The sequence below is a fragment of the Martes martes genome, assembly GCF_963455335.1.
Source record: "Martes martes genome assembly, chromosome: 14".
NCBI classification, from domain to species: Eukaryota; Metazoa; Chordata; class Mammalia; order Carnivora; family Mustelidae; genus Martes; species Martes martes.
In genome coordinates, this window is record NC_137902.1 from 81832862 (window position 1) to 81854967 (window position 22106).

Sequence of the window (22106 nt, forward strand, 5' to 3'; positions counted from 1 at the left end):
AGATAGGCAGCTTGGGGTCAGCGAGGACTCGGACGTCAGCAGGCTCTCTGGGAAGAAGGAGCTGGGCTCGGCGTGCAGCTGGTCTCCCCTGTGAGGCCTTATTTCGAGCTGGCCATGAGGGACCCAGGGAAGTCACAAGCAAACAGTGTACCACCTACGTCCGATCGCTCTTCCCTTCCAGGGACAATCTCTCTCCAACACAGCCGAAGGCCTGCTTCGGGACGGTGACCCACTCTGTGGCCCTAACGTCCCGCTCCAACGGAGCTCCTGTCTGAGTGCTCGCGTGGCCGGGGAACCCCCGTGGCCCTCCAGGTCGTGGGAGCTCAGGCTCTTCCTGCTGCTGCCGCCTTCTGTCCTGCCTCGGAGCCTGGGCCGGCAGCTGGCCGCCGGTCCGGGGACTGATGGATGAGCCCAGGTGGGGGTGGAAGCGAGGAGCGGAGCAGCCTGACCCCGGAGAGGCAGGCACGCCAGATGGAGCCCCACGCAGACACGGCCCTGGAGGCCACAAATTCTGCAAGACTGACACAGTTCCCACCTCTAAGGAGCTTAGAGTCTAGGGGACACACCAGCAAAGGACGTAACTGGTAGCGGGAAGGGGACTTTCCTTTGTGATATGACACGATTATGAAGACCGCAGAGAGCAGAGACTCCCAGCCCTGCCAAGATGTACTAAAGTTGAATTCAGACAATGCGAGGCGTCACCGGAGAGAGCTACGTTTCAGGGAGGACGGCAGGCGACTGAGGGAAGAGAGGCACCCCTCACGAACCCAGCACCGGAAGGGTGGTTTGGGTTTGCACGGGCTGCATACGACCACGGCAGACACAGGGAGACCGTGAGCGGTGGTCTAACCCGTGGAGGGTACGTGTCACGGAGCGGCAGGGGCACCAAAGTTTCCAGGAGCTGGCTCTCAGGCTGCTTCCACACGAGCTCGCTCACAACAGCAACAGAGTCAGGTGATTGCTGTGTGCCAGGCCCTGCTGGCTTCCCAGTGTCGCTCAGTCCTCCCAGACCCGTTATTTTACTCATATTCTCCGTGAGGGACCCGGAGAAGCGAAACGTTAAGTAATGTGTCCCATGTCATTTACTAGTAAGGAGGCACTTAGAAACCCAAATTCATACTTGTAGGTCATGGAAACAATTCCCAATGGCGCCTCTGATGGGGGAAATAAGAGAAGGCATGAAGGGTTTTCGGTGAGTGGTCCGGTTCTAGAAAGCACGTCATTTGTGGAATAGCACGGTCTCCTAAACGGCACCACAGGGCCGAGGGTCCCATGGGACTTGGGGTGCTGACCGTGAGAAAAGCTGTCCAGGAGTGCAGGCTTGCGGAGCTCTCACCCTTGACCCGAGGCCCCCTGCATGGACCCCGGCCTGGTCTGGTAGGTAGAGTGTGCAAGGGGAGCGATGCCACAAGCAATGGCTGTTTGGCGGGCTGCCCGTGGAGCTGCACCGTCTGCCTCAGGGCGTGACCAAAGCAGACCCCAAGCTGGAAGAGAGCCAAGGCTTGGGGTGAATGGAGCTGGTTGGCCAGAGCTAAAAGACAGAAACCAGAGTCTCTGGGTCCAGCCCCCTGGGACAGCGCTTCACCCGGCCCCCAGCTCTGGTCCCCATCAGGCACAGCATGCACCCAGGGGAGGAGGGTGGGAGCTGGTACATCGTGGGGCACTCAGCATGGCCCCAAACAGGCACCTGACGCCCCCTCCATAGAGGCAGCCCTTGGGAGGCAGGAAAATGGCAGGGCAGGTCGCCAGTCCCACTGCACGGAGCCTGCCCAGCAAGGTGGCGTGCAGGACAAAGCCGAGGAGAGTGTCCACCTAGAGCAGACTGCACACGGGAACTGAGTCTCAAAATGACGTCATGCCCTCTAGACGGGATGGGCGTTGCCTTGGAGATGGTGGCCAGGCAAGGGACAGGAACATGGCTAGCTGTGAGGAAGTCTTTCCCGGCAGGGCAGAGCATTGACTACGTGCCTGGCATCCCATGGACAACACTCCTCCTCCACCCTTTCAGGTCTACAGAGCGACCTTCATGTAAGACAGGGTGTGGAACCCACCAGGTCAGGCAGCTGGAGAGCAGTCTAGTCTGGGCGCCTCTCCCCCACCCAACCCTGATTCCTCAGGGGTGCTCTCGTAGCTGCATTTTAGAGGAAGGGGCTCCTCCCTGGATGGCGGTACCCACAGAAGACTCCAGCGAGGCCGTCTGGGATGGCCTGGACATTGGCACTCCCATTAGATATGGGGGAAGGCTGAGCGGAGCACCGTGGCCCGAGGCCATTTTACCCAGGAGAAGGACCGTGGACTCTTCTCCAGAACGGAAAATGTGTCCAACCCATGTGTGTTTAAGAGCCCACTCAATCCTGGAGTGTGAACGTCATGGCCACTTCTCCATGCAATGGCCAACCCTTGCTGCCTCCTTCCCAGGCTGCCCTTGACCCGCTGCTCTGCCTCCGTCTCATACCTACAGGCCTCCTTCTCGCCTCACCTCCTACTCCCCCAGCCCCTGCACACTGCTTTAGGCTCTGCCATTGTTTGGTTGGATGCCTTGAAACAGAACACTCAATCTCCGTGTTCCACGGGAAAACAGAGAATGAGGGACACCATCTTCCTCGGGAGGGTGAGAGAGTCATTGTATAGAATGGCCTGGTAGAGATTCAAAACCCACCAGCTATTTGCAAGAAAAGCTGTTGCAGAAACAAGCTGCTTGACCCAGGGCCTATTTTGTGCAGTTCTGGGAGTTCAGTTTTGTTTATTCTCCTGGCTCGAAATCCCGAAAGGTTGGGATGGGCCAAAAGGCAAGGCTGCCCTTTGCAGGGGCCCTCTCCTCTCAAATCAATCTGACGACTCACTGGAGCATCCAGTTGGGAGGGAGTGGATGGACAACCTTGACATTGGTGGTGGACACCCCACAGGAGGGAGGAAGGAGCGCTGGCCCAGTGGAGGGGGTAGTCCATTTTGCTTCTCCAGCCCAGGCTTTCCCATCCTCACGATAAGGATAATGATGCTCACCCTACACTTGAGTGTCCTGCACCTTGTCTGGTCGGAGCTTCCCAAGAGCCCATGTGTGGCTACCAGCAACCCGCAGAGTAGGAGACAGACTTGGTCAAAGTCACGGGGATCATGAGTGGGACGAAATCTCAGCTTTCTGTCCACTTGACTCTTGGACATCTAGGACATATCAGCCTTTGCCCCAAGCTGTTGTATAAGGCCGACAGAAGACGTTACGGGAAGGCACTCGGAAGGCGAGGAATTGCTCTAACGTGCTGCCCCATAAAAATACCATGGGAGCCACAGATGTAAATTTTTTTAAAAATCGTACAACTAGAAGTTTATAACTTTTGACCACCTTCACCCATTTTGCCCCCCACCACCTCTGGTAGCTACCCATCTGTACTTTACATCTGTGAGTTCAGTATTTTTTAGATTCCACATATCGGTGAGATCATATAGTATTTGTCCCTGAAATATCAGACTTATTTCACCAAGCATAATGCCTTCATGTTTCAACCATGTTGTCTCAAATGGCAGGATTTCTTTATTTTGTATCTCTGAATAATACCCCCTTGTGCATGTATGCCCCATTGTCTTTATCCACTCATCAGTCAACGGACACGTAGGTTGTTTCTATGGCTTGACTGTTAGAGATACCACCACCACAATGAACATGAGGGTTCAGGTATCTTTTTGAGACAGGGATTTTGTTTCCTTTGGATAAATACCCAAGAGTGGAATTATTGGATCACACGGTGGTTCTTTTTTAATTTTCTGAAGAACTCCATGTCGGTTTTCACCCCGCCTGTACCAATTTACATTCCCACCAGCAGTGCACAAGGGTTCTCTTCTCTCCAGATCCTCGCCAACACTTGTTGTTTCTTGTCTTCTTGATTTTAGCCATTCTGACAGGCATCGGGTGATATATCAACATGGTTTTGATTTGCATTTCTCCAATAATTAGGGAGACTGAGCACCTTTTCGTGGACCTGTCAGCCTGTACGTCTTCTCTGGAAAATTTTTTAAATTTTCTGATAACTACATTTGAAAATGTAAAAAGATGAAAGTGATTTAAATGTTGTATTTTGTCAACTTTATAGATCCAAAAGATCGTCTCAACATGTCATCAATAGAACAAGATCATCGATGAAATAGTTTACCTTCTTTTTTTTGTACAGAGCCTTCCAGATCCAGTATATATCCTGTTCTTCAAGCACATCTCAACTAGCACGGGCCGATTGCGAGTGCTCGTAGCCCCGTGGGGCCCCTGGCTAATCCATGAGACAGCCCAGCTCTGCCCAGCAGCAGGCCGAGTATCTGCTGTAGAGCCGGGTCTAACCCGGGGCGGCCATGAGCTCACACAAGAGGAACTGGAGAGTGAGAAGCCAAAGTAACCTGAACGCTTACACTACCCAGTGGTCTCCGACCCTGATTCTTTTCACTGGAACCTTTTCCACGACAAAGATCTGATGCAAAGCTTCAGTGTAACAGAGAGATCAAATCCGAGCTCCCTAGCTGAAGGAATCAGACTAACCACCAAGCCTCCTCCGCATGTTATCAGAGGCCTTGGGAGGTGTAAGAATTCAAGTATCAGAGGTAACAAACTGCCGAAGGAGGCCAGCCTCCACCCGACCCCACACGTGGCCACCACTCAGTGGCACGACTGCGTCGCCATCCAACCTCTCCTCTATCATCTCAAGGGCCAGGCGGCAAGAGCTCACACCCACGGAGGGTCTGGGGTTTGCAAACCTGCACTTAACAAAGCCTCGTTACACAAGGGTTTGGACTCATTTTCCAGAGGAGGAAGCTGAGGTGGAGGAAAGAAAAGTTCCTTGCTCCAGATGGTGCACCCACCAGTCTGCCTCGGGAGCCCAGGAGCCTCCCAGTGGATCAGCGTGTCAGCCTCAGACAGCTCTCACAGGTAGGAGTCTAAGTCCCGGCCAGGCCAGGGCAGCCCGCAGGAGTTCGGATTTCTGAAGCCTGAAGAAGTCCAAGTTTCTGACACGCTTCCTAGACTGTGAAATCCAGGCTTTGAAATAAATACATTTGCTCTGTAGTGTCTAAAGCACTAGACAACTTAAATATATGCATATTTTTAAACAGATTTTATTCGTTTATTTGTCAGAGAGAGAGAGCGCGCACAAGCAGAGGAACAGCAGGCAGAGGGAGAAGCAGGTTCCCCGCCGAGCAGGGAGCCCGATGTGGGACTCGGTCCCGGGATCCCGGGATCATGACCCCAGCCAAAGGCAGATGCTTAACCGACTGAGCCACCCAGACATCCCAAAATGTCTCATAGATTTATTTTGTGAGGGGCATACTTAAATGAACCTACAGTCCTGAAACCATGCTATCGAGGATTCATCTAACAATTACTGGGTCACCCTTCTGGGCCAGAAAGTTCAAAAATGTCGCAACATGCGACCAGGGAAGGGTAATGAAGCTCAGAGAGAGGAGATGATCGGACAAAGTTCTAAAAGCCAGGACAAGGGTGGGTCCAGGCCGGTCCACTCCTGCTGCTGCGTGTGCTGGGGACTGTCCTCCTGAGCTGGGCTCGCCCCCGAGGGGAGATGGGGTTTTCTCCTCCCAGAGATGGCATTCTAGAGATACAGGTCCTCTCTCCCTCTGACAAGCCCTGTGGGCCCTCATGGCCATGGGGCGCACAAGAGAACAACAGCTTTTATTTAAAGGGAAAAAAAAAAGATCAACAACATTAGACAAATAAGTTGGGTGTTAAAGTGACCGAGTTGATTTTTCACTTTATGATAAATAAGCCTATGAAGAGAGGGACCAAGGTCGTGCTCAGAAAAATGAAGTCTCTGTAGCTTTTGTGCTCTACGAAGGGGAAGGACATAAGAGTTCTATGAACCGCAGGTCAGCAAAGCTGATATTATAAAACAGGAAACATAAAGATGCTTCAAAGTCAGTTATTTCTGTTTTAGGAAATGGCTACGTGTGGCTTTTGCCAGATGGTCGTGCCAGTGATTGGAAGTCAGATGAATGGGGGCTTGAATCCCGGTTTGGTCACTGACTAGCTGTGTGACCTTGGAGACGTTACTGAGCCAAGATGTCACTTAACCAGTCTGAGCCTTGGTTTCGTGATCTGTTAAATGAGATGAATAACAACACCTACCTCTTAGGTGGTATTGTAAGAGTTAAATGACACAAAATCAAACATCGGCTATGCCGGTCGGCATGGGTTAGATGTTTAATAAGTGATAATTTTTGTTATCGTAATTCAGATCTGTCAGAGAGCTCCTGCTATCTCAACCACAAACAAGAGACAGACACGCCACCCTACAGCCATGGGGACCGTGACAACTTGCTTCCCTAGGCAGTTCTGCCTGAGGGATGACAGGTCAAAGCAACATCAAAACTGTTTCTTCTGTTCCTTCTGTGGAACCTTCCCCCGCCCCCAACCACACCCCTGTTCTCATTCCCGTGACTCCTCTAGATCTCAAGTTCTGAGAGGTGTAAGTTTGGCAACTTGGAGTGACTTGGAGTCAAACAGAGATTAACAGTAAACACTTTTCAACACTTTGTCTCTTCAACAAGACTTTCCTTGAGCAGTAAGAATGCGTTCGCATGTCTTTATATGCCATCAGGGTCCCAGCGCTGGGGGCAGGGGGCTGGTGCACCTGCTGGTCCGCTAACCACCTTAGCAGGGAGGATGCGCACAGGGGGGTCTCCCCTCAGTTCGTGTCCTGCGTGCTCTCTGGCCAGCCCCCAGCAACTCCATCAGGGTCTTCCTCATCATCCCAGGGCTCCTCTTCTGCTCCCAGCCCAGGTGGGCACCATCTGTTTTCTCAGGAATGGAGAGAGAATGAAAGCAAGGGACAGTGTCTTGTCAATGGCCAAGGCCCTCCAAAGGTAAGGCGGGCGGTGCATCTATCCATTCACTACCATGAAATGAAGCAAAGAGCGCAAATAATCATTGCATGCTTCTACTGCTCAAGGCATTTATCTGGCTAGACAAGGTTCCTTTTGCTCTTTGCTCTTTATTCATTTGTCCTTTTCATGACAGAAATCCCTTGTAGGCTTTTGGTGAGGGGGAGCAGTGGGAAAGGCTAACGAGTTATCTTGCTGTCCATCAAACCACACCACAACTCAGTGGCTTATAATAGCCACCATTTATTTGCTCCTGACTCTGTGGGTTGGTGTTTGGGGGGCGGGGGTCAGCTCCTCGTGTGGTCCGCTGGGCTGCTTCACCTGTTTGCACTCAGTTGGTTTCATGGACAGCATGTTCGTATCCTCCCCAAATTCATGCATTGAAACTCAACTCCCAATGGGATGGTTGTCGGAGAGGAGCTCCTGTGATGGCTTGGTGTCCTTATAAGAACAGGAAGAGAGCTAGCCCTCTTTCTTCCTATGGCGGGAAGACAACCTTCCCCAGAACTAAACCATGCTGGTAACCTTGATCGTGGACCTCCAGGCTCCGGGACTGCAAGAAATAAAAGCCCGTGGTTCATGCCACCCCCGTCAACGGTAATGTATTATGGCAGCCTGCGCTAGGACAGCAAGCAGGAGACTGGCTGGCCCCCATGTCCTTGCTCACACGTCTGGCAGTTGGCTTGGTCCACTGACTCAGCTCTCTCCCAAAGCCCCCCCATCCGCCAGACGGCCAGACCCCCACTGTGCACAGAGATGGAAGCATTTCAAGAGAGCAAGAGTGCTGGTGGCCCAGCTTCTGGAGACTGAAGCTTGGACGTCACACAACATAACTTCCACCACTTTCTTTTAGCCAGAGCCAGTCTGGGGCCAGCCCAGATCCAAAGGGAAGGGAAACGGACTCTGCCTCTTGCTGGGAGGAGTGATGCTTGTGATCGGCGAAGGAAGGAATTGCTGGAGGCCATCTTTGCAAACAATCTGTCAAGTGCATCTGTTTAAGAGGTAAATAATATATAGTATTAAACCTGACAGTGACACTCAGTCTTGGCTTAGAAAGAGCCTATTGCGGATGAAATGGTTCTATTTCTTGTCTGGCCTAGACTCTGGGGGATCGGGTCTGCTTTAATCCACACACTATCTGCTCCCAATCAAAACCACAGGCCTCATGCGTGCTTGTGTCCGGATGATAATAGATCCCATCGCTCTGGAGTGGTGACCTCCTCTGTCGATCTGCTTCCCAAATGTCTCCTAAATCCGTTTTTCCCCATTTCTACTGCTGCCCATCTGGGCCACGTCATCATTACTTCTTGCTTGGACTATTCATTGCAATAGTTTTCCAACTACTCCCCCGGTTTAAATGTCCCTTCCTTGGGGACATTCTGGTGATCTTACCGGGTAATTAAAAACATGTCCTGTGGTAGGCAGACTAGTGCTTCCCCAACATTCCCAGTCCCTGGAATCTGTGACTGTTATATGGCAAAAGGGAAGGAAGCTTGCAGATGGAATTAAGGCTGCTGATTGGCTGACCTTAAGATAGGGAGACTCATCCCGAATTTTCCAAGTGGGCCTCCTGTAACCAAAAGAGTCCTTAGAAGTAGAAGAAGGAAGCAGAAGAGGAGAGCCAGAGAGACTGAAATATGGAAGAACAGTCAGAGAAATGCAATGCTGCCTACCTTGCACTTTATCAATTTTGCTAATTTTTCTCAAAGATCCAGCTTTTGAAATATCAACTATTTTACTATTGCTGGACTGTTTTCTATTTAATTGATTTCTACTCTTCATCATTTCCTTCCTTTGCTTAAGTCGTTCTTCTAGTTTCTTATAGTAAAACCTTAGATAATCAACTTTTAAGGTCTTTCTTCTTTTCTAATGTAAGCATTTTAAGCTATATTTTTCCCTCGAAGCACTGCTTTGGTTGCATATCACTAATCTTGACATGCTGCATTTTCAATTCAAAATGTTTTCTGAGTTTTCTTTGTGATTTCTTCTTTGGCCCATGAGTTATTTTAAAATGTAATGTTTAATATCTAAATATGTTAGGATTTTCCAGATACCTTCCAGTTCTAAATCTCTAAAGTAATGCATTTCAATCAGAGACCGTGCTCTGGATCATTTCAGTCCTAATTTTATTGAGACTTCTATGGCCCAGCACAAATTGTATCTTAGTGAATTTTTCACAGACACTTGGGAAAAAATTGTATTCTGTGGTTGTTGGGTAGAGTGTTCTACAAATGTCAATGATGTCAAGCTGATGGTAGTGATATTCTTTTATATCCCCACTGATTTTCCACCTACTTGTTCTATCAATCACGGGAAGTGTTGTCATCTCAAACCACGTGTGTTAATTTGTCTATTTCTGTTTTCTGTTCTTTCAGCTTTGCTTCGTGTATTTCGAAGCTCTGTTGTTAGCCATATGCCAATTAAAGACGGCTATGTGTTGATTAATGAATTGATCCCCTTTTAATTACAAAATGCACTTTTTACCCCGACAATATTCATTTATATGAAGTCTAATTTGTCTGATAAAAATATCTCCACTTCAACTTTCTTTTGATTAGTAGCTGCCTGGTATATTCTTTTCTGTCCTTTGACCTTTAACCTATCTGTGCCTTTGTATTAAAGTGCATTTCTTGTAGATACCATTTAGTTGGGCTTGCTTTCTCATCCAGTCTAACAATTTTGGCTTTTTTATTGGAGTTCTTAGGGCATTTGCATTTAACATAATTATCAATATAGTTGTGTGTAAACCTGCCATTTTGCCATTTTATATTTGTCCCATTTGTTCTGTTTCTATTTTTCCTCTCTTCCTGCAGTCTTATAAATTTTAGCATTCCATTTTATTTCCACAACTTAGTATCTATACATCTTTCCTTGAATTTTCAGCAGTTTCTTTTTTTAATTTAAATTCAATTAGCCAATCTATAGTACATCATCAGTTTCAGAGGCAGAGTTCAGTAATCCATCAGTTGCATATAACACCCAGTAGTTTTTAGCAGTTTCTATGCAGTTTACAATTTGTATGTTTAACTTACCAGCCTGACTCTAAATAATATTCCATCGCTTTATATATTATGTCAGAACTTTACAGTAGCATACTTCCATTTCTCCCTCCCGTCTTTTCAATTATTGTCATACATTTTACTTCACCGTGTTATAGATGCCGCAATACATTGTTATTATTTTTGCTTCAATTATCTTCCCAAACATTTTGAAATCTGAAAAAAAGTCCATTATATTTACTCACATATTTACCATTTTCTGCACTCTCATTCCTTTGTGCAGATTCAAGCTTCTGCCTAGTATCGTTTTCCTTTTGCCTAAAGAATTTTGTTTCATATTTCTTATAATTCAGGCCAGCTGGTGATAAATTGTGTCAGCGCGCACGCATGCGCGTGCGCGCGTCTGTGTGTATTTATTTTGCCTTTAGTTTTAAAGGACTTTTTTGCTGGATATTAAAGTTTGATAGCTCCATTTTTCTTTTCACCACTTTTTAAAAAAAAAAAAGATTTTTATTTATTTATTTGTCAAAGAGAGAGAGAGAGAGTGCAAGCAGGGGGAGAAGCAGGCCCCCTGCCAAGCAAGGAGCCTGATGTGGGACTTGATTCCAGGTCTCCCAGGACCATGACTCAAGCCGAAGGCAGCCGTTCAACCAACTGAGCCACCCAGGCATCCCATCTTTTCAGCACTTTAAAAATGTTGTTCCATTTACTTCAAGCTTGCATATTTTGGGATGAGAAGTCATTTTTTTTTCTTCTGACTGTTTTTACAAATTTTCTCCTTATTACTAATTTTCAGCTATTTGTGGCGTGTGTGTGTGTGTGTGTGTGTGTTCTACTTGACGTTTGTTAAACTTCTTAAATCTGGTTTGGGGTTTATAGTTTTAATCCAATTGGGGGAATTTGGGCCATTCTTTCTTCACATTTTTTTTCCATCCCTCTCTTCTCCTTTTGGGATTTGATTACTTATAATTGGATCACTCAATATTTTCCCACATGACACTGAGGCTCTGCAGTTCATTTTTTTCCCCAATTTTTTTGCTTCATTTTGGATAGATTCTACTGCTGTCTTCCCATTCATGCATTTCTGGAGTGTGTCATTTAATTTTACTCTACTCCAGTAACATTTTCGTTTCAGAGAGTTTTATCTCTAAGTTCTATTTCTCTCCTTCACATTCTCGAGTACATAGATCATATTTATAAGAGCTGTTTTAAAATCCTGTCTGCTAATTCTATCATCCCTGTCGTTTCTGGCTTGGTCTATTGACTGGTTTTTCTTCTGTGGATGAATCACATTTCCTTGCTTACTTGTTGTCTAGTAATTTCTGATTGCTTGCTGACCACTGTGAATTTCGTGTTTCGTGCTGGATTTGGTAACCTTCCTATGAAGGATGGTGGACACGTTCTGGTGGGCAGCTGAGCTGTGAGTTGCTTTGATCCTTTCGTATCTGTTGTAGAGCTCCTTCAGGGCAGATCTTGACTAGCCTTTTTTTCAGAGGCTATTATAACCCTTTCTCTGGTGCATACTTCCAGGATCTCTGCTGAGGGCCCCACATGTCCAGCGTGGCCTGCACTCTGGCTGGAGGGAACATGGTTAATTCCTGGCTTTGTGTGAACTCTGGGATTTGTTCATCTTATCAGTAATTACTCTTTCCCTGGAGGATGTTCTTACCAGCTTTCACTCCACACACACAGAGGTCGGCTTTAGCCAAAGACCTCCGGGCACCCCCGTGCCGATCTCTGCAGATCTTCCTCTCTGAAACCCTGCCCTTTCAACTCTAGCCCCCTTGGCCTCCCCGACTTCATTCTCTTCACTTCAGCAAGATTCCCAGCCTCTGTCCGGAATCCCCCTCCCTGTGCTGCAGCCCAGAAACTGCCCCCAACATTAAGGGGAATCCTGGGCATATTTCTGGAGCTTTTTCTCTGCACAGTTCTTGCCTACAAATGCCAACCATCTATTCCTCCCCAAACTTTCTCTTCAGCTCGGCGATACTTCCTGCAGCGTGCCCTGGAAAAGGCCTCAGGTTGGAAAGCCAGGGCAATCACAGGGCTTGCTTCCCTTGTTTCCCTGCTTTAGGAATCATCATCTTGCAACGTCTGCTGCCTGAAGTCTATATACTGCCGTTTCACACATCATCTCTAATTTTCTCGTCGTTTAAAACGAGAGGGTTATGTCTAATCCAGATGACTGTATCATGACTACAAGTGGAAATACATTTATTTTTTAAGCCATTTTCAACTATAAAATTGTGTGCTCATGTGTTCAGTCTGACCCCTCCCCCAGAATGCAAGCCCCAGGAGGGTAGCAACTGTGTCCCTTGAATGCCTAGTGTCTGGCACCAGACTGCAACATAGTAAGAACTATGAAAAGATACATATATTATTGTTACCCTGGGGCTAGGTGTCAGCATGAATCAGTGGAGAGAGACAAAATGAGGTGGTGGAGGGAGAGAAATGGAGCACAGGGCACAAAGAGAACTGCCAGGACCCATGTGGTGACCAGACTTACATTTGGATCTCATTTCCAGGCAGGACTGTCCCTGTGACACATGCTTTCCACTTGGACCTGGACATTTGCACCATAAAAGACTGGCAATAAATGTTTCAAAATGCGTGTTTCGTGTTAAGGCAGTAGCGTGCTGTGCGTTCTCTGCACACTCTGTAATGCAGTTAGACAATTTTAAATAATTCCTAAAGATCCTCACCCATATTATTGTCCATGATCTCACTGCCTGACAAATCTCCAGTTGGGTAAATTTCAGATGGCTGTGATAAAGGCAGCCAAGTGATAAGAATCCTCTTCTCCGCAGAGTCCCCTCCCAGTGTCACACAGCCTGTGTGATTTCTGCCCCCGAGAAACAGGGCATCAGGTGTCACTAACTCCTACCCTCACTCTCCTCCCAATCTGCTCAGTCCCCAGCTGCTGTTACGGAAGGGCCTGGATTGATCCAAAAGACTTCACAAATGTGGGCGGATGTGCAACCGTAGTCACACAAATTGCACCTGAACAGAGATGAGCCACATACGTTCTAACCAACGCTGGCCAAGGGCCACCTCTGACCTGACACACCAGCCAAAGAAATGAATGGAGTGAGAGATCAAAACAGACCTAGATTACGAGAGAAACCGAATTCCTGGCAAGGAGGTACCTACGGTCACCATGGGTGCATTCCAGATCTCTTGGGCTTCTTTCCACCACCCTGATTTCCACCTCTTGTCCTCTCATAGGCATTCCGTTGTTCAATAGGTCTTGTTTTATGTGCATATGTTTTAAATTTACACTAATGGTATTCCATTTAGTTTCTTGCTTTCTTCCACTAATATATTTGCTCAGCTCCAATCCCGTTGCCATGTGTGCATTTAATTTGCTCCTTTTTTTAATTTTAAAGATTTTACTTATTTGAGAGAGGGTGTGCATGTGCACAGAAGCAGGGGAAGGGGGCAGTGAAGGAGGGCGGCGGAGGGGCAGAGGGAGAGAGGTGGGGAGCCGCAGACTCCGTGTGCTCAGCCGGGCCTGGATCCCAGGACCCCGAGATCATGACTTAAGCCAAACTGAGCCACCCAGGTGCCCCTGCTGCTTTTTTGTAAAGGTGGGGGGAGGTGCAGAGGGAGGGGGAGAGAGAGAATCTTATGTAGGCTCCACACCCAGCATGAACCCCGATTTGGGGCTCGATCTCATAATCCTGAGATCAGGACCTGAGTCAGAAATCAAGTTGACGCTTAACCGACTGAGCCACCCAGGTGCCCCTAATTTGCTTTTAAGTGCCCCGTCACATTTTCTCTAGCCATCTCCCAAATGACAGACATCCAACTTGCCTCCAACTCCACAGACACCACCGCAACAGCCCCGGACCTGTTCCCTTAAGTGCCTGTGTGCGAATTTCCCTGAGACATGCATCCTGGAGGGGAATCATGGGCTCACACCATATGCATGCATGTGGCAAAAGAGGGCCAGGTTACTCTGGACACAAGGGCTATGCAGTTCCCCTGATCCAGGGAAAACCTGGCACTACGGGCATTTTGAGCCAAATGATTCTTTGTTGTGAGGGGCTGTCCTGTGCCTATAAGAGGTTTGGCAGCACACTGGCTTCTACCCTCTAGAGGCCAACAGTACACCCTTCCTCAGTTGTGCTGATAACAAATGTCTCCCAACACTACCAACTGCCCCCAGGGGGGCAAAATCAGCCCCAGTTGAGAACCACTGCTCTATCTCATTTCCGCCAACACTTGGCATTAGCCAGCTAATTTTTTTTCCCTGATTACCTTTCCATGTTTGATAGTTTCTAAAGATTTTCTCTCACGTTAATTCTCTATTGAGGTCGCTGGCCTCCTGGTCTGCAGGAATGCCGTCGTCTATCTTCTGGATACTTCTTTATTGAAACTGACATAGCAGTGATCTCCTCCCGTCCTCTCAGCTCATTAACTCTCTCCGTGGCGTGCTTTACCAACAGAAATCCTTAATTTTCGTGTATGAGATTCACCAATATTTTGCTTTATGATTTAGACTTCTGAACTTTTATTCAAGAAGTCCTTCCTCAGTCTGGGTCACGAGCTATTTCCCTCTATTACTTTACACTTTTACCTTTTCTCATTTGGTCTTGAATCCAAATGGAGCCATCTTCTGTGTAGCATTGGGCAGGAATCTGTTCTTACATCCCTCCATGGGGCGAATCTCTCTCCCCACTGCCAGTGTGCGGTGCCACTCTGATTATACACTGAGTTCTCTTGTGTTCCTGGGTTTGTCCCTGAGCCCCCCACCCTATTTCACTGATCTGATCATCCATCCCCGCACCAATACCAACAAACTGCATTTCTATGGCCTTCTAACATGTTTGTTCTGGTAACTGACAGAGCGATCCCCCTTATATTTTGGTGAACTCGACCTCCCCACCTACAATTCAATGTAAATTTGTCAGATTTCTCAAAATACCCTCTGCGATTTTTGTTAACATTGCACTAACTTTATAAAGTGATTTGGGGGAAATTAGCACCTTTACAATACAATGGTATCCCAGCCAGGATTATTCACATCTTCTTCTACATCTTCTATTTCCTTTTCACAGGTTTTTTTGTTTTTGTTTTTGTTTTTAGGATTTTATTTATTTGTTAGAGAGAGAAACAGAGAGCACGAGCGGTGGGAGCAGCAGGCAGAGCTCCGGAGAGGCAGACTCCCCGCTGAGCGGGGAGCCAGACTCAGGGCTCCCATTCCTGGACCCCAAGGATCATGACTTCAGCCAAACATAGACGCTTACCTGAGTGAGCCACCTGGGCTTCCCTAATTCTTCTTTAAAGAAGTTTTTGTATACCCATAGAAGTTGATTCCTTGACACTTTATTACCATTAGGAGTTGGCTTCTTTTAACCTATCCGTGTCTTTGTATTAAAGTGCATTTCTTGTCGACACCATCTAATCAGTACTTTTTTTTTTTTTAAGATCTTATTTATTTGACAGAGAAAGAGCATGCCCACGAGCAGGGGAGCAGAAGAGGGAGAAGCAGGATCCCCACTGAGCAGGGAGCCTGATGAGGGGCTCGATCCCAGGACCCTGGAATCATGACCTGAGCTGAAGGCAGAGGCTTAACCGACTGAGCCACCCAGGCATCCCCTAGTCGGTATTTTTCTATTTAAGTTTCTAGTAGTACTGCTGCTCTAGATGCTTAAAACTGATCATATAAAAATAAAAAATAAAAAATAAAAATAAAATTGATCGTATATCCAGAACTCACTTGTTTTCCGCCTGACTTCAGGTGGGATTCCGAATCACGATACCCTCCTAAGGGTGTTTCCCTGTTGGTATCAAGGCACGCCGGAGGCTGGTAAGTGTATTAGAAAATTGCCTATGAGCAGAGGACTAGACCAGAGAAAATGCTAGAAAAGCACCATGAATACCTCCCACCCCATAACTCAGGATATTCTTGTCCCCCCAGACTCAACATCTTTCTTCCTGGCTACATAACGCACCAAGTAGATTTTGCCTCTAATGATGGCTCCTTCTTGCAAAGAAACTTTATGCATACAGATACGTGTGTGTATTTGTAGCACACACTGAGCAGCCGCAAGTTGTCAACCCTATGAGCTCGGGAGCTACTCTGCCTCCTCTCATAACACGTCGATACAATAACCCAAATGCTTGTGGTCTCGGAACCTTCATGACAACCACTGCACCCCAGCAAGTCAGCAGGCACCACCACTTGCTCCCCCGGGAACTTCGGTGCCCGAGGCAGCAAGGCCCCACAGCGCAGGCTGAGAAGTTAGGAGTCGGTCAGCCTGAACCACCGTTTTCCTAAGAGGTATTAGTTTTTTTTCTTTTTTTAAAGATTTTATTTATTTGACAGAGAGAGATCACAAGTAGGCAGAGAGGCAGGCAGGGAGAGAGGAAGGGAAGCAGGCTCCCCACTGAGCAGGGAGCCCAATGCGGGGCTTGATCCCAGGACCCTGAGGTCATGACCTGAGCCGAAGGCAGAGGTTTTAACCCTCTGAGCCACCCAGGCGCCCCGAGGTATTAGTTTTAAAAGCTTTTTTGATATGGAAAATTGACATCTAAAAATTCCCTTCCATCTGTCGTTGGTAACTTATCTCCTGCACTTTAATGGATGGAACAGGACTGACCGACCACACTTAAGCTTGTATTCCTTCCAAGAAAAATCCACTTAACCCAGATTCAAGGTGAAAGCTTTCAGGGAGATCGCATCTGCTGTACCGAGTCAGTCCCTCGATGCGATAAGCTGGTCTCTGGGAAGACAGGCCATGGCTTCCACGTCACCTGACGGCTGGAGAGGCGCCCTCCAGGATCGTCCCATCCCTGGGCACGGGGGCCATCATCTCCCACCACCCTGCAGGGGGCGTCGAGCCAGGCCTGCGCACAGCAGTCTCCCCAAAGAGGTCTCACACTTGCTTAACTAGTCCCCGGAAGAGGTTTGACACTCGCTTAACTAGTACAAATCCTTCTCCTCTGTGCTCAACAGCAATCATCCTGACAGGCTTCCCAGATCCAGTAGAGGCCCCAAATAAACACACCTAGCATATTTTAAATGGCTTTATTAAAGGCTATTAATATAAAATACAACCAAGTTACAAGTCGTCAGTAAGAATGCTTCAATTGTTTTTGAAAACGTGTAACAAAGAAAGGGAGGCAGCTCTGACATCCCCGTGGGGTGCGGCATGCGGCCGTCCCCAAGTGGGCAGCACTCCCAAACCCAGAGAGCGGGGTAGGGACCGACCCCCAGGTGAAGGAACTGAAACTAGTTTCTGACTTCCTGGGGGACAGTCTGCAAAACGGTCACCCAAAGCAAGACACTAAATCCTTGAGCTGAATCCCAGATGCACCGAATGGGGGTGCGGTGGGGGGGGGACACCCAACACCAAATACAGGCTTCAGTTGAAAAGTGTGTATTTTTAAAATAATAAATATAAACTCCTGGTTCTAGAAACCCTACCCTGACCCATGTTGGGGGGCGGACGGCAAACTTAAGAGCTTCATTTGTCCGTAGTACTCGGACACACCGAACACAGGTTCCCCGGGAGGGCAGGAACCATCTCAGACGCCCACCAGCCTGTGTCCTCCAGGCCTTCACGCCTCCCTCTCACAGGCCCTGACCTCTGGGAGCAGGGCCGAGCAACGTGACTCGGGCATTTCCCAAGCTCTGACTTCACCTGTCATCTCAGGGGGCCGCCGCCTCTTACGAAACTTTCAACGCTGTCAAAATGAGATTAACTGAATAGCTCTGAGCAGAGGCTCCCAGGTGGCACCCGGGGACGCAGAGGTTGTCTACCATCCCCGAACCCCCTCAGCCCCCGGGGTCCAACGTGAAAGGAGTAACTGGGCTTTATGTGAAAATCGGCAAGAAACGAGAACCATCTCCGCGGAGAACAGACGGCTCACCTTGGGCTGACTGTTCCCGGATGTAGTTCAGTGCCCCCTGCTACACCAGCCCCAAGGAATGCCAACGCACACCTGGACATCTGTCTCTCTCTTAAGGAGCCGTCTCCGAGCACGGGTTCTGAGACAGTCCGCCGCCCCCCAGGCTGGAAGTGGAGGCAGGTGGCGAGCCAGGCTCCGAGAGCCGGCGGCCGACCGGAGGGGCGGGCGGGCTGCGTGCTGTGTCGGCTGGAACTCCCTCTTCCCTCCCCACCATGCTAGAAACCTCCTTTCCCTGGCTTGTTTCAACTACCCTTCAATGGTACACAAGAACCTCTATTTGCCATAACACAGTCACCAAAGCAGAAAGGTCATATCCACAACCCTAAGGGCCCGAATGAGGTTTAACGACATAATCCAATTGGCAGAAACCAAATCAAAAGTTGGCTGGGCCACAACTTTGGCAGAAACGTTCCCGGGCGGAGGGGTGGGGGGGGGGGTGCGGGAAGTTGCCATACGGGCTTTACCTTGCAGCCAGATAAGATATTCTGGAAATCACTTAAGAAGGTCGTACGAAACAGAAATGCATTTTTAAAAAGACACACTTTGATACTGAAACTAGGTGCTCACTGGCCGGACTCGCAGGGGTTAAGGCTTCGGGTGAGGAGAACACAGTGAGAGGCCACGTGTAGAGCGCACGCGGGCATGTCCTGCAGGCCACGGGTCAGGGCACAGGCTTCCCAGGGTAAGGCCCACGCTCCTCCTCGCCCTGTCCCACCCACCTCGGGGGCATGGGCCACCTTGCTCCCCTGGGCAGCCTGGGAGCTGCCACGACACCCGAGCGGCAGCGGGTCACAAAGTCTCGCTCCAACAGATGCCATTGCTATGACCACACAGGTCTCCAGGGGGCGCCGCGGGACGCTGCAGAAACTTGACTTCACTTGGGCTGGTGGTCAGGAATGCGGAGGGAGATCCGTCCAGGGACTCTCACCAGTCCTGGGGATGAAGACGTCCACTGGCCCGCCAGTCTCATGCTGGAAGGTTCTAACACAACTACTCAGAAGAGTCCCGTCCTCCAACACCTGCCATCTGCCCTTACTCCCGCAGACGCCCACGAAAGGGCACATCCACAGGCCACGTGAGTAGCAAAGAGCTTCCAGAAAGAAACCAGTACACACCCCAGAAAAGTGGTAGCCCTACAACGTCTACACCTAGATACAAAATAATGAAAAGTTAATACAAAACTTTTAAACATGCAGCTCTTCTTAAACAGCTATGAATGGTTTGAATAGTTATCAGGGCGACTGAAAGAGCATCTCTGCCGTGTGCCAACAGTCTGTTTCCTGGAAACGCCGTGAGGGTGGAGATGGCACACGATCCGAGAAGCGTGGCTTCAGGTGGCCCTGGACGGCTGGGGACGTTGGGTGGGGACTAGGGGCGGTTGGGGGGTCATCCTTCCGTGGTCACAGCCGGCGTGCTGATGCCACTACTGAGGACATCACCAACAGCCACCCAACAACGTTCACCCAATTAATAAAAAGGGGAGAGACTAAAGGAGAAAGAGAGGGAAATCGCTTTCACGACTTTTGTGACACAACGAGAAACCTCTTTCTCTGGGGTGGGGGGAATTGGGTGGAACTGGGAACGGAAGCTTTATGTACAAGATCAACGGAATTCCTTAACAGTCTTAAAAAATTCCAAATGCAAAACTTCTGTTATCAAATCATTGAAAATAGCATATATATCTGGCCTTACCAAAAAGAGAAAAGTCTGGAAATCTGGACAAGGCAATATTCACCAGTTTCCAAGTGATTAAGAAAAAAGTGTACAGAAACCAGGAAAATACAAAGGGAAATATTGCCCATTTTATCCTCCTCCACCTCACCGCTTTGGAAAAACACTTCAGGGGCTCTTGGTTTTATTATTATTATTATTATTTTGGTCTAATACATTTTACCAGTTGTCCAGAAAATCGAATCCTGTCTTCAAGACAACATGACTTGAGGTGACCTGTAGAAGGGACATAAACACCAAAGTAAGACACAAGTTTCTTTTCTTTTTTTTTTTTTTTTTTAGTTACACATAATCTAAAAACAGCATCTCATTTAAATTGACCCAAATGAAATCGCTCCCTTCCATGTCGGAGCTCCCTGACCTCAATTTGCCTCGGCGCTTGGAACCAGCAAATGAAAGCAACTTCAATGTGAGCCACACTCCGCCAGGATCCAGAGCTTTGCCCACTCCTTCCCCGGGCAGGTCTGCAAGCAGCTCATAGAGAAAAGGAGAGAAATGTATCTTTTCTGTTGTGCACAGACAGGCAGGGGGAAAGGCAGTCATCGTGGAATAAGCGAACAAGTGACAAAATCCTCCCGATGCTCTCACACGAGTGCACGCGTCCACCTGGTGGGCTGCAGCCTACGGGAAGGACGCTCTGACGCCCGCCCTCCACGGAGCTGGCAAAGGGCAAAGACGCTTCAGTGGAGACAATGACGCCGATGGACTAAAGCAAGTTCCCTCGCAGCTTGTCTCGGGCCCGGTGTGGCTGCATGGGACACTGACGCAGAAGGAGCCAAGACGGAAAAACCCAAAAGAATTCAGGCAAATGGTCCTCTCTCTGCTTTCTACTAGTTTCTTCAATGAGGTTGGCATTTCTCTGTGCTTTGCACCCAGAAATCTGTTCCCTACAAGGATTTCGTGTGCCGTCTCTGACTGCCCACTCCCCCTACACACACCTCCCTGCGTCTCTTTACAATTAGGACTCTCGGGTATTTTAAATAAAAACTTCCTTCAGAGGAAGACCCAGGTGCCAAGAATCAGAGAAAGATCACCAGGGACGCACAGCAGCGAGCCTGCAGGTCTGTAAGAAGGAGCAGGTGGGCAGGAAGGTTAGAGACACAGAAGAGAGCAAAGCCACCGGGCGGGGGCCACCACGGGAAGGACCGGGAGGCACCCAGAGCACTGGCTTAAGATGGTGGATACACCAAGGAGGACAGGCTGGAAAGCTGAGGGGCCGCTGATGGGGCCACACGGAGCTCCTGTCACAGGGCTCCCCTTCTTCAGGAGGTCATCTGCCGGGAAGTGGGGAAGCACCTGAAGCCTGGAACCCCCTTCCACGAGATGCCCAGACAACGACCACAGCTCAACAACTCAAAACTCAACTGTTAAAACCAGACAAGGGATCCGAACAGACATTTGTCCAAAAAAGATATGCAAGTGGCCAAAAAACAACAGGAAAAGCGAGTCACCATCACCGCCCACTGGGGACAGGCTAATCGAAACCACGACAAGGCCTACAGGTATCGTCTCCCGGCCGTGAGGATGGCTGTGGTCAAGGAGAGAAAACCCGTGTTGGCAGGATGTGGAGAAAGGGCCGTGTCACGTGCTGCTGAGGGAATGAAAATGGCGCCGCCCCGGTTGGAAACAACATGGCGGTTCCTCAGAAAGTCAGACACAGAATCACCAGTGGTCTATCCCCAAGGACGGAAGGCAGGGACTCGAACAGATGTGTGTCCAGCCACGCTCACGCCAGCACGGTTCACAGAGCCGAGGGGTGGAAGCCAGCCGCCCACGAGGCCATCCACAGATGGATGAATGTGGTCAGTCCATACAGCGGAGTGTTATTCAGCCTCAAAAAGGAAGGGAGTCCTGCCACGTGCCACCACCTGGACGAACCCTGAGGATGTTACGCCGAGCGAGATAAGCCAGACCCAGAAAGATGGAAACTGTAGGATTCTACTTAGATGAGATACTAAGAGTGTTAAATTCACAGAAATATCAAGCAGAATGGCGTCTGCGAGGGGTGGGGCAGGGGGTGGGGGGGGCGGGGAGTTGTTTAATGGGTACAGAGTTCTGTGATGGACGGTGACGATGACCGCATGACCCTGTGAACAGATCCAATACGCCAGGGCTGTCTACTCAACATGGCACATTTTAGACTCTGTATATTCAACCTAATACAATACACATTTTTCTAAATATGTGCTAAACGGAAAAAAAAAAGAGAGAGAGAGAGCACCTAAGAGTCTGGATGGTGCTGACACGGAGAAAGCCAGCAAGGCACACAGAGAGGAGTGCGGGGACGAGGGGTACCCCTCAAGGCTGCCTGCCTGCCTTGCCAACAGGTGACTCCCCCAGGCTCCAAAATCGGGACTCAAACCTAAAGATCCCTCTTTTCCTCCCCCCGGCCATCCTCGTTTGTGAGCAGGTGGCCCTTCCCATCCCTCCTTCCCTCCCCGCCTCAGGACTCGGCAAGCACGCCCACCCGCCCAGAACATGTCTGCAGGACAGGAGCAGGAATGCTCCGCACAGGGCGGCCCGTGTCTCAGACGGACGCGACACAGACCTCGTTTATGTTCTCACCCGGGTGCTAGAACCACCCACGAC

General features: G+C 49.1%; 1 protein-coding gene across 1 annotated transcript in view; it reads right to left on the reverse strand.

Moving 5' to 3' along the window:
• Positions 1-16894: 16894 nt before the first annotated feature.
• Positions 16895-22106, reverse strand: part of LOC308354860 (uncharacterized protein C1orf198) — a 32019-nt gene continuing 26807 nt past the window's right edge. The window contains exon 4 of the mRNA XM_080822629.1: positions 16895-19733. Within this exon, the coding sequence (XP_080678755.1) occupies positions 19677-19733 (57 nt within the window). The 3' untranslated portion in view covers positions 16895-19676. The remainder of the gene's footprint in view (positions 19734-22106) is intronic.